The 13,510-nt window shown below is 41.5% G+C and overlaps 1 protein-coding gene across 2 annotated transcripts; it reads right to left on the reverse strand.

Moving 5' to 3' along the window:
- Positions 1-3,545: 3,545 nt before the first annotated feature.
- Positions 3,546-8,824, reverse strand: c15h19orf25 (chromosome 15 C19orf25 homolog). 2 transcript variants are annotated; one of them, XM_060940584.1, is made up of 2 exons: positions 8,491-8,824; positions 3,546-4,053 (listed from the first exon to the last, which is right to left on the reverse strand). In XM_060940584.1, exons 1-2 carry the CDS (start codon positions 8,633-8,635, stop codon positions 3,881-3,883), a joined length of 318 nt encoding a protein of 105 aa, XP_060796567.1. In that variant the 5' UTR covers positions 8,636-8,824; the 3' UTR covers positions 3,546-3,880. The 2 variants fall into 2 exon arrangements, with proteins under 2 accessions (XP_060796567.1, XP_060796566.1); XM_060940583.1 differs by having other exon boundaries at positions 3,546-4,056.
- Between the last annotated feature and the right edge of the window lie 4,686 nt (positions 8,825-13,510).

The raw sequence follows: 13,510 nt of genomic DNA on the forward strand, positions 1-13,510 counted from the left end.
GAGTGATGGTAAATGGTAGATTTTCCATAATAAATGTTCACATTAAGCTTCAGTGTGATTTTTTTAATGCTTCTGATTTTCTTCTTCACTTTCTTACAAGTTATTCAGTGTCCTCTCAGTTCACTTGTATACTGTAAATGCATTTATTGCAGACGCTTTAAACAGAACTTGATTTGATATTTAACCTGGCTAAACCTTCAGACTATTCTGTATGCGTTACAGAACTATATTATAAACTTAGCCCATTGTAATAGGGTTATACCCGGAACAAATTAGTAACAAGCTGAAAATTTCAGAATATGTTCAGAATACCTTTAGGAATAACATACTAAAAGTCCCTGGAAATCCCCCTTGTGCTCTCTGAGAAATTCAAGATGGCGTCCAAAATGGCCACCAAATGGAGATCTGCCCATATCTCAGGCCCAAAACAAAATATTAATGCAATTAAAAGGTCAGAATATATGTTTTGTAGGGTAGGAGAGTAAATTCCAACGTGTGTATTAATTACATTGTGTATTAACATTATATAATAACAATGTACACATTATTATAACAGTATATTTGTGTATAGTGTGGCTCCATTGGTTACTCATTCACTCCGTATCATCCTATTCTGTTCACAAAACAACAAACACAATTACTAGGGGTTGGAGCACTTATTTTCATTAATATTAATTAAAGTAAATTGGTGGTGTAAAATGAAAAATGGCATGTTAAAAGGTCATGCTGAGTTCAGTCATTTTTAAAAGGTCATGCTGAGTTTAGTCATTTTTTGTCTGAACACACTGGGATTGCTAGTAGTAAAGACTGGCGCTAGAAACTCAAAGATTAATTTTTTTCCACCCTTAAACAAGCTTGAATAAATTCCCTACTTCATTGATGGTACAACAAAGGTCCAAGCATTACAACTGAGGCACTGAGAAGTGTTTAAGTCTACTCATTGTTTATAAGCAAGAGCTTTTATTGAGGCAGACCTTTTTGTCATGAAAGTCGCCGGAATGTTGAAGAAGTGTACTGAAACAGCTTGGCATTGTAGTTTTAGAAGATAGAGTTCTCAAATTTAATTTCCCTTTAATATTTTATCAAAGCTTAAAGATGCACTAAATATTAAGAAAATTGATGTCTAATTGTTGTCTTACATTATGTTCATGTATGTAGGTAGCCTACTAAGCTAATCTGTCAATCATGTCAACCATCAAATATCATGTAATTTCCACATTAATGACCTTGTAATCTTGGTTAATTTTAATTTTAACAGTGTGACAATGGTGAATTTGCATTGCTTCTATGAGAGAACATATAATTTAACATTTTAATTGCATTTATATTGTGTTTTATCCCTGAGATATTGAAAAATCTCCAATCGGCGGCCATTTTGGACGCCATCTTGAATTTCTCAGAGAGCACAAGGTGGATTCCCGGGGACTTTTAGTATGTTATTCCTAAGGGTATTCTGAACATATTCTGAAAAATTCAGCTTGTTACTAATTTGTTCCGGGTTGGACTCAATTTTGAGCTAATGCCCTTGGGCTAACTATGAGCTTTTGTACTAGGAGTCACAGACTCCCTTTTTGACCAACACGGAATGGGTTCTTGAACTGGTTCCATTCAGGGTTCTTTGAACCTTGGTGTCAGCTAGCGAACCAGTTTTGAGCAGAACGCTTGTAATCAAGGATGAGTCATGAATGGAGGGTGTTACACATTGCTCAATGGGAGTAAACAGGATGAGCAAAATGGTACAGTGCATTGATTACCTGCAAGTTTTTGTTATGTTGTTGCAGATGTCTCATCTCATCTCATTATCTCTAGCCGCTTTATCCTTCTACAGGGTCGCAGGCAAGCTGGAGCCTATCCCAGCTGACTACGGGCGAAAGGCGGGGTACACCCTGGACAAGTCGCCAGGTCATCACAGGGCTGACACATAGACACAGACAACCATTCACACTCACATTCACACCTACGGTCAATTTAGAGTCACCAGTTAACCTAACCTGCATGTCTTTGGACTGTGGGGGAAACCGGAGCACCCGGAGGAAACCCACGCGGACACGGGGAGAACATGCAAACTCCACACAGAAAGGCCCTCGCCGGCCCCGGGGCTCGAACCCGGACCTTCTTGCTGTGAGGCAACAGCGCTAACCACTACACCACCGTGCCGCCCTGTTGCAGATGTTTTTGTTCCATTTCTTCTTAAGATGCATCCTTTTCCATTGCTGCACTCTGCTTCCTCTCCAAACTAATGACACACCCATTAACGTCATCAGTTTACAATGGGAAAAAAAAATTTCTCTCAATGAGGCTGTAGCTCATACTGACCAAGACATCCATAAAATCGTAAATATGACAGGTGGTGCCACCATCTTGACAACTTTTATGCACACGCACCTGGGGAACATTGTATGAGAGTTTGATCAAAGTCCAATCAATCCTGTAGGAGGAGGCATAGCGATTTTTGTAAATTGTGGACGGATGACGACGCGTGATCGCATAAGCTCAAACGACTGCAGGCCAGGTTGGATGAGCTAACTAGCTATATTTTGGTTCAAGCAGGGACCCAACTTTTCAGGTTCACACCAATTTATTTTTGGTCGAAATGCTCTGAACGGTTCAAAAGTTGGTGTCCGAACCAGAATAGAACCTGTTGGTCGGTAAGAGTGGGCAAAATGAATGCACATTATGCAGGGAGTTCAGTACAACTGATTGATACGGAGTGACAGTTGAGATTAAAGGTCACTAATTTAAGAAACAATACTCCAGGTAGAGAAGAAGCAGCGCTTATATTACATCAGGCACAAACAGTACAACAATTCAGCCATGCTTAGACTGTTCTAGGCATCTTCAAAAAATTATATAGTTAAAGGGGAACAGAGGGCAATATATAGAGTAAATATAACAATAAAACACACATTAACGAACCTTATTCAAGACTTAGAAAAGTTTTTTTGTTCTAAGGTTGGAAAGTTATAATGTTTTGAAAGTAGCTTGAGCAAACTATTTCCGCAGTTTGAACAGCCCGCCATGATATTAATTTTATCCAATCAGAATGCACGTTCATTTTCTCTGCGTGACACTCATGACATATGTATGTGCCCAGTTGTGTTGGCTCATTGAGGTTGGGACTAGCACGTGTGAATCGGAAAGTAGGATGAATTGTAAGTGATCGGCTACACAAACTGGTTCAAACTGGTACCCTTCTAAGCCATAGCCTGCTTGCAGTGTGTCTTGCGGGATCTCTTCGTATGATTCGACAGACCTGTCGCTTTCACTTGATGCGCCCGACGCCATGATTACACGCTTCTCTCCTAGTGCAGTGGGTAGCGCTGACGTCACGGTCTTTTAAAAATGGCGACTCTTGTGCCGTTTAGCGTACCGACTATTATATTTACAATTACCAAGATATTTCGTTGTTTTCTAGTATATAAATTTGATAGAATACGTTACTTTGTCACATCAGCAACTGTATATATTATATTTGGTACCCCTTTAAGATACAGCATGACTAAGCAGTAACGTCAAAAGGAATGACAGAATTCTTAGGGTAATGATAGTTTTTGTTGGTGCAGTGTTTTATGGGCACACAGCATCCAGTCTGTTTTTCTACACAACAGTTATCCACATAAAATCCCCACAACATGAACTTTATTTTCCCTTTAACTTTTATTATCCCCCCCCCCCCAAAGCTGCCTTTGGGCCTCAGATAGTGACTGAAAATGTCTTGTGATCCATGGAGGACTTCAAGATGTTTTAACATGCAAACATATCAGTGCATTGATTGAGGCACTGAAGTACTTCCAAAGGCAGTTAAGTCCCCATATTGGCCGTTTCACGTAGTAAGTCAATACCAAGAAGTAAAAAGTCCGCAGGAGCACATGATAACAGATCAGAGTGCTCGGTCCTTCACAGCTGCTACACTTTGCTCTAAAGACTCCCCCACCATCCTGAGCTCGTCTCTTCTCCGTGCTAGGTTAGCGCGAGCCTCCTGTAGCTGCTCGTTCAGTTCCAGGTAGTGTCGGCTTTGCATGTAGTGGGCCTCCACTTCATTGCTCGTTGATCCTGCTTTCAAATACAGAAGATGGCATTAGATTAATGAAACTTTCTTTCCACGTACAATACAAATGTGATTAAAAAAGAAAAAGATTGAAACTACTGTGCAAAATCGTACCATGACAACCTTTCCATTTTTCACTGGACTTGGTAGCAAATTTATCTCGGATACTAAGTCAGAGCAAAACTATCAAGATGTAAAATCAATGCCTATACCATTATTAAAATTCTAACCGTTTAGTTTTAAATCATTTTCTTTGATAAACCAATATAGGACATAGTCTTTCACACTGTTGTGCATAGTATATTCTGTGTGTTTATCAGAGATGGACAAAGTACCCAACTTCATTACTTAAATCAGAAGTACAGATCCCACTGGTCAGATGTTACTCCGATACAAGTGAAAGTTGTCCAGTCAAATTTTTACTGAAGTACTTGCTTTTAAAAATACTTAAGTACATCTTCTGTCAACGCATCGTTGTATTATTGCCACAACGCTTACAAAACCTAATGCTGTTACCAAAGTCAGAAACGTCTCATCTCATTATCTCTAGCCGCTTTATCCTGTTCTACAGGGTCGCAGGCAAGCTGGAGCCTATCCCAGCTGACTACGGGCGAAAGGCGGGGTACACCCTGGACAAGTCGCCAGGTCATCACAGGGCTGACACATAGACACAGACAACCATTCACACTCACATTCACACCTATGGTCAATTTAGAGTCACCAGTTAACCTAACCTGCATGTCTTTGGACTGTGGGGGAAACCGGAGCACCCGGAGGAAACCCACGCGGACACGGGGAGAACATGCAAACTCCGCACAGAAAGGCCCTCGCCGGCCCCGGGGCTCGAACCCAGACCTTCTTGCTATGAGGCGACAGCGCTAACCACTACACCACCATGCCGCCAGTCAGAAATGTGAATTCACAAAATGAACGCATGCTGTGCATCATGGTGGTTTAATGTTAAGCTAGCTAGTCAGTGAAACTCCACCTGACATGCTAGCAAACTCTTTTCAAACTCAAAATCATATTGTGTAGCTAACGCTACGAGAAAAGAAACATTTCTACATTCTGTTTATTTGGCAAGATTATGCTAAAACATTTCTGAAAGGACTTCAGATAAGTTAGCATTATTTATATTAGCATAACTCCTTTTTTACATGCTAACTAAGTGTCCAAGTTAACTTGCTATGCGTTAACGTTAGCCGTAGACAAAGCTATGGCAACTTGGCAGGAAAATCCATAGAAAGTCATTTGACTAACCAGACTGCATAGCTATTGCAACGTTATCGCTAACTCTAAAAGCACAGACAACTTCATTGCAAGCTTTCTCTTGGAATAAAACATTTCAATAACTCAATATGCTTCCGCAGGTTGCATGGCGAGTTTTTGTCGGCCGTGATGTGGTTCGTTTTAGGTAAACAAAGCAAACATTTAAAACAAAACGAATCTTTAATCCTTTCAGAAAACTGAAACATGGGTTCTAGGTATGGCCACGAGTGCGTGCGTTCCCCAGAAGAACCGCCTCATTCTGTTCTGCCATCAACTGATCGTGTTAAATAATGCTGCTGAGAAATCACTGAACTTGATTTTATACAGTCTATGGACGTGACGCGACCCTAGTGATTACTGAGCGGCTGTCTCAGTGTCACCTGCGAAAAAAAATCAATCACGTTTTAGAAAAGAAAAAACATCCACTTTCAAAACCGCTCCATAGTAATGAGGACCTTGACAGAAATGTAGTGGAGTGAAAAGTACAATATTTGCTTTTCAAATGTAGTGAAGTCTTAAGTTTCCAAAAAAAAAAAACCTCAAGTACAGATGTTCAAAAAGTGTACTTAAGTACAGTACTCAAGTAAATGTACTTCGGTACTGTCCACCTCTGGTGATTATAAACTAAATACTGTGATTCATGTTTGTGTATACAGTGGTGCTTGAAAGTTTGTGAACCCTTTAGAATTTTCTATATTTCTGCATAAATATGACCTAAAACATCATCAGATTTTCACACAAGTCCTAAAAGTAGATAAAGAGAACCCAGTTAAACAAATGAGACACAAATATTAGACTTGGTCATTTATTTATTGAGGAAAATGATCCAATATTACATATCTGTGAGTGGCAAAAGTATGTGAACCTCTAGGATTAGCAGTTAATTTGAAGGTGAAATTAGAGTCAGGTGTTTTCAATCAATGGGATGACAATCAGCTGTGAGTGGGCACCCTGTTTTATTTAAAGAACAGGGATCTATCAAAGTCTGATCTTCACAACACGTTTGTGGAAGTGTATCATGGCACGAACAAAGGAGATTTCTGAGGACCTACAAAAAAAGCATTGTTGATGCTCATCGGGCTGGAAAAGGTTACAAAACCATCTCGAAAGAGTTTGGACTCCACCAATCCACAGTCAGACAGATTGTGTACAAATGGAGGAAATTCAAGACCATTGTTACCCTCCCCAAGAGTGGCTGACCAACAAAGATCACTCCAAGAGCCAGGTGTGTAACAGTCGGCAAGGTCACAAAGGACCCCAGGGTAACTTGTAAGCAACTGAAGGCCTCTCTCACACTGGCTAAATGTTCATGAGTCCAAAATCAAGAGAACGCTGAACAACAAATGGTGTGCATGGCAGGGTTGCAAGGAGAAAGCCACTGCTCTCCAAAAAGAACATTGCTGCTTGCCTGCACTTTGCTAAAGGTCACGTGGACAAGCCAGAAGGCTATTGGAAAAATGCTTTGTGGACAGATGAGACCAAAATAGAACTTTTTAGTTTAAATGAGAAGCGTTATGTTTGGAGAAAGGAAAACACTGCATTCCAGCATAAGAACCTTATCCCATCTGTGAAACGTGGTGGTGGTAGTATCATGGTTTGGGCCTGTTTTGCTGCATCTGGGCCAGGACGGCTTGCCATCATTGATGGAACAATGAATTCTGAATTATACCAGCGAATTCTAAAGGAAAATGTCAGGACATCTGTCCATGAACTGAATCTCAAGAGAAGGTGGGTCATGCAGCAAGACAACCCTAACCACACAAGTTCTACCAAAGAATGGTTAAAGAAGAATAAAGTTAATGTTTTGGAATGGTCAAGTCAAAGTCCTGACCTTAATCCAATCGAAATGGTGTGGAAGGACCTGAAGCGAGCAGTTCATGTGAGGAAACCCACCAACATCCCAGAGTTGAAGCTGTTCTGTATGGAGGAATGGGCTAAAATTCCTCCAAGCCGGTGTGCAGGACTGATCAACAGTTACCAGAACCATTTATTAGTTGCAGTTATTGCTGCACAAGGGGGTCACACCAGATACTGAAAGCTAAGGTTCACATACTTTTGCCACTCACAAATACGTAATACTGGATCATTTTCCTCAATAAATAAATGACCAAGTATAATATTTTTGTCTCATTTGTTTAACTGGGTTCTCTTTATCTACTTTTAGGACTTGTGTGAAAATCTGATGATGTTTTTGGTCATATTTATGCGGAAATATAGAAAATTCTAAAGGGTTCACAAACTTTCAAGCACCACTGTATGGATGCAAACATCTTCAGGTGTTGTGATGTTAAGGAGTTGCCAGTGTCAACTCTTCTGTAACTTTGATCAGAGGTCAAGCTATTTGGATTTTTTGCCTTATTAAATAACATCAAAAAAGCAAAAACAAGCTGGTGAGAGAACGGCTGTTTATAGCTCCTAATACATGACAGGAACTAAATTGGTTTGTTCCACAGCATTAAATGTAACTATAAACGGTTAAAGTACAACCTGTAGGGTTTTTTAAATTAATAGCTGTGCTATCCAGTCTATCATTTATTTGATTATTTTCCAATAACAGCACAGTTTTATGGGCGGCACGGTGGTGTAGTGGTTAGCGCTGTCGCCTCACAGCAAGAAGGTCCGGGTTCGAGCCCCGTAGCCGGCGAGGGCCTTTCTGTGTGGAGTTTGCATGTTCTCCCCGTGTCCGCGTGGGTTTCCTCCGGGTGCTCCGGTTTCCCCCACAGTCCAAAGACATGCAGGTTAGGTTAACTGGTGACTCTAAATTGACCGTAGGTGTGAGTGTGAATGGTTGTCTGTGTCTATGTGTCAGCCCTGTGATGACCTGGCGACTTGTCCAGGGTGTACCCCGCCTTTCGCCCGTAGTCAGCTGGGATAGGCTCCAGCTCGCCTGCGACCCTGTAGAACAGGATAAAGCGGCTAGAGATAATGAGATGAGATGAAAGCACAGTTTTATTCCTTTAGACCACAGGCTCCCATCCCTGGTCCTGTACAGACCACCCTTGTGTCCCCTGCTCTCAAAGACACCCGATTCGACCCAGGAAAGGTTTTTAATTCACTGATGATTTGAATGAGATGTGCTGGAAGCAGGAAAAACACTACAGTGAGCAGGACAGGGGGTTCTCCAGGCTCAGGGTTGGGAACCTGTACTTTAGACTTTAACATGAATATGTCACCTTCATTTGGGATTTGTAAAAACCCGAAGAGTGGATCACTGGGTTCGGCTCGGTTTATGTCCTCAATGATCTGCTCCACTGAAGGCGGGTCAGGTCGAGTTGGAAGAACCATCTTCTTCTTCTTTCCTTTGGATCCCATGTTCATGTCGCTCTCCTGCAGTAATGTTAACTAACTCTGCTCAAATACACGCAACAGCATTTCACGTTTACCGAGACGACCCGAGAACACACACCATGCACAAGCTCAGTTAAGATACTTAATAAACAACAGGATCTGTTGACAAACCATCTGACGCGTCAGTCAATGCGGTACACAGCTTCTTCTTCTTCTGGTGATCAAGCGCGCTCTGCCATCTAGTGACTCGGAGCGGCCACTTCCTCCTCCAGCATAGACACGCCCTCCGCTGCGCTGTGATTGGTCAGTGGTTATATGACCTCATGGACATCAAGCTAAGTTAAAGTGCCATTCCACCATTGGATGTATTCTTTGGCATAAAATACAATATATTTTATGACAACATGACTAGACAGAGAAATCTTTTAGCTTCAAAATGATATATCAAACATCATTTTTTGACAAAGACAAGTATATTAATTTTGCGACCAAAGTCACCTACCCTTTTAATTTCCGCGTGGTAGTGAAACGTGATGTCATCGGCAGGTTCCCCTTCTTGTGACGTGGCACAGATTATCAGCAATGGCGGATAGAACGCGATTTCCACTTGTCGATTGCTGTGCCGATATTCACCATCGACCGTTGTCTGATGATACTATGAAGTTGACCAACGCTCAGCAATGTTTCCTTTCCTACAGTCTTATTACTGCAAGGAGGTTGCTTCTCATGCACTGGAAAGAGAAAGAGGCCCCTCCTACAAAGTTGTGGCTCAGTGATCTTATGAACACACTCCACCTAGAAAGAATACGATACACTCTTATGGACAAACTCCCCTACTTTGATAAGGTGTGGTCACCTCTAATTAAGTATCTGGCAAATTAAAATCATGGTACACTTAATGTCAACAAGCTTGACGGAGGAATGGGGTGGGGCTGGAGAGAGTCGGGAATAGAACTGTGAGACTAAATTAATGGAGAGTTTTTTGTTTTCTCATCTCATTATCTCTAGCCGCTTTATCCTTCTACAGGGTCGCAGGCAAGCTGGAGCCTATCCCAGCTGACTACGGGTGAAAGGCGGGGTACACCCTGGACAAGTCGCCAGGTCATCACAGGGCTGACACATAGACACAGACAACCATTCACACTCACATTCACACCTACGGTCAATTTAGAGTCACCAGTTAACCTAACCTGCATGTCTTTGGACTGTGGGGGAAACCGGAGCACCCGGAGGAAACCCACGCGGACACGGGGAGAACATGCAAACTCCGCACAGAAAGGCCCTCGCCGGCCACAGGGCTCGAACCCAGGACCTTCTTGCTGTGAGGCGACAGCGCTAACCACTACACCACCGTGCTGCCCATTTTTTTTGTTTTGTTTTTTTAATTCATGTTTTTTGTTTTCTTTCGTTCTATTGTGTTTTGGTCCTGTGAGTATTTTGTGTGTGTACGGGTGTTCATGGGGAAAAAAGGAAAAAGAGCAACAAATGATGAAACATGTGCGTGTGAAAGATATGCAACATACTTTATGTATATACTGTATATATATATTGCTCAAATAAAACATATTTGAAACATTCACCATCGACCGTCTCCTTTGGGCATCACTTGCTATTTTCCTTCGCTTCTTTTCCGAAGCTGACAATCGCGTTCTATCCGCCATTGCTGATAATCTGTGCCACGTCACACGTGACGTGGTACACAAGAAGGGGAACCTGCCGATGACATCACGTTTCACTACCGCGCGGAAATTAAAAGGGTAGGTGACTTTGGTCGCAAAATTAATATACTTGTCGTTGTCAAAAAATGATGTTTGATATATCATTTTGAAGCTAAAAGATTTCTCTGTCTAGTCATGTTGTCATAAAATATATTGTATTTTATGCCAAAAAAATACATCCAATGGTGGAATGGCACTTTAAGGGTTGTTTTACAATCAGGGTACGCAAGCTAAAAATCACATTTAACACTTATTATCTTCAATATCAAAAGGCTTGACTAAATAAACTTGGTTGTTTATTGTAGCCCTGTGATAGCTCTATTTACCATGCAAAAAAAAAATTTGGTGATAACGTTATTTTTGGTGAATGTATGGCAATATATGTCATATTTAGCAAAATTACTCGTGTCATTGAGAAAAAGTGCTATTTTGACCACAGGTAGCTCCAAAAGGGATGCACTTACATCATTCTTTATACCATAAAACAAATATTTGGTTCCATATCATTGGAAACATAGTTAAGTTTTAATGTTGAATGCTAGTAAGTTTTCAGACTATTTTGATCAAATTAGTATGTAATTGTGTCAAAAAAAAATGTCCTCTCCGAGACAGCTAACTTTTCAATATAAAATTACATATCTAAAATGATTATTTTCATCCTAAAATGTGGTCAAGATATTGGGACATACACTACCGTTCAAAAGTTTGGGGTCACCCAGACAATTTAGTGTTTTCCATGAAAAGTCACACTTTTATTTACCACCATAAGTTGTAAAATGAATAGAAAATATAGTCGAGACATTTTTCTGGCCATTTTGAGCATTTAATCGACCCCACAAATGTGATGCTCCAGAAACTCAATCTGCTCAAAGGAAGGTCAGTTTTATAGCTTCTCTAAAGAGCTCAACTGTTTTCAGCTGTGCTAACATGATTGTACAAGGGTTTTCTAATCATCCATTAGCCTTCTGAGGCAATGAGCAAACACATTGTACCATTAGAACACTGGAGTGAGAGTTGCTGGAAATGGGCCTCTATACACCTATGGAGATATTGCACCGAAAACCAGACATTTGCAGCTAGAATAGTCATTTACCACATTAGCAATGTATAGAGTGGATTTCTGATTAGTTTAAAGTGATCTTCATTGAAAAGAACAGTGCTTTTCTTTCAATAATAAGGACATTTCAAAGTGACCCCAAACTTTTGAACGGTAGTGTAAATATTAGAGACAACTAACACAAAGCTTACAGCCTTATATTTAAAAGCACTATGTCCTCTCCGAGAATCACTTCATTTGTTTCTCTCAGCCCTGCTTAAAGCCACACTTAATCTTGTTATAATACAAACTATTACACATGCCTATGTTCATATGTGTATTAATTTCCAAAAGTGCAGGTTTGATAGGTTTTTTTTTTAACCAGTTTGAATCAATTTGAATTTTGGACCCCTGTGACACAAACTTTGTACCCTGATTGTAAAACAACCCTTAATAAAACAAGTTCCTTTTGTAAATGTAAATTCTCAAACAAGAAGCATCATTTCTTGGTGCTCGAGACAGAAATGGAGCAGTATAGTACATTGCAACAGTTTCCTCTGTACAAAAAAAAAACAAAACAGCTAAAACAATTACTATATGTACTATGTTGAATGTCTTTACTTGATTTGTTTTATTCCTTAACGATTAGCATGTGTATGTATTTATTTTTTATTATTATCTCTTTATTTATTTTATCTTTTTCCTCTTTTTCTTTGTTTCATTGGATTGGTCCCTTTTGTCTCTCTTGTGTGTTTTTTTTTTATTTATTTATTAGGTTAAAATGCAGTACATACAAAATACAGTATGACCATGGCATAAAAACTAGGATTACACAAAAAAGTGTGAACACTTGTTTCCATTGTGGTCCCAGAGACTTATCACAGACAGCCATGGTAACTATACTAAGTAGATACCCAAACTATAAATAATAATAATAATAATAATAATGGGCGGCACGGTGGTGTAGTGGTTAGCACTGTTGCCTCACAGCAAGAAGGTCCAGATTCGAGCCCCGTGGCCGGCGAGGGCCTTTCTGCGTGGGTTTCCTTCAGGTGCTCCGGTTTCCCCCACAGTCCAAAGACATGCAGGTTAGGTTAACTGGTGACTCTAAATTGACCGTAGGTGTGAATGTGAGTGTGAATGGTTGTCTGTGTCTATGTGTCAGCCCTGTGATGACCTGGCGACTTGTCAAGGGTGTACCCCGCCTTTCACCCGTAGTCAGCTGGGATAGGCTCCAGCTTGCCTGCGACCCTGTAGAACAGGATAAACGGCTAGAGATAATGAGATGAGAGGTTCTGGGTTCGAGCCCAGAAGCAAGAAGGTTCTGGGTTCAAGCCCAGTGGCCAGCGGGGGCCTTTCTGTGTGGAGTTTGCATGTTCTCCCCGTGTCTGCATGGGTTTCCTCTGGGTGTTCTGGTTTCCCCCACAGTCCAAAGACATGCAGTTAGGTTAACATGGGGCGACCTTGGGCTGAAGTGCCATTGAGTAATGCCGCTTTTCCACTACAAACGCGGCTGAGTCGGGCTGAGCCATGCCGTGCTGAGTCGAGCTGAGTGAGGCTATTGGAGTTGCATTTCGACTACAACCGCGCTGAACCGTGCTGGCTGGAAGTGGGTGGACACATTGGGTGGAGTTAGGGAAAGTGGGTGGACGTCACGTGATGTTGTTAAGCAGCGCAAACAGTGACATCAGTGATCTTTTAAGCGGTAGTCTCACGACCCGAATAGTAAACAATAAACATGGAGGACATGGAGTCGTTCGTGTTGCTGGTCTTGGTGCTGTGGCTTGTTGTCACCGACAACGCTAACAGATACTGACAAGAGCGTATAGATGAGGCGAGGCGCATAAGGCTTCAGAAATTCTCGTAATTCGTAATTATTCTTCTTCCGGGTTTGCGGTGTTTACAGATCCCAGCGCGCTCGCGGGGCGTGTGTGGGCATGTGAGGACACTCCTCCTCACCAATCAGCGCACAGGGGAGTGTCTGCTCACGCCCCCAGCCTCACTCAGCACGGTTTGGCTCGCTTCAGCCCCACTCCAAAACGGTGCGAGTTTTAGGGGCTAAGCAGGGCTGAAGCGAGCTGAGTCGTGCTGTTTTTTGGTAGTCGAAACGCGAGCCGTGTCGGGCTGAAGTGAGCTGAAGCGAGCTGAAGT

Source organism: Neoarius graeffei, chromosome 15, assembly GCF_027579695.1.
Source record: "Neoarius graeffei isolate fNeoGra1 chromosome 15, fNeoGra1.pri, whole genome shotgun sequence".
Taxonomy (NCBI): Eukaryota; Metazoa; Chordata; class Actinopteri; order Siluriformes; family Ariidae; genus Neoarius; species Neoarius graeffei.

Excerpts from the sequence above, each read along its gene's own strand:
- c15h19orf25 (XM_060940583.1), bottom strand. The coding sequence starts at position 8,635 with ATGAACATGGGATCCAAAGGAAAGAAGAAGAAGATGGTTCTTCCAACT. Across the intron at positions 4,057-8,490 it reads TTTACAAATCCCAAATGAAG|CAGGATCAACGAGCAATGAA; the intron begins GTGACATATTCA and ends TGTATTTGAAAG.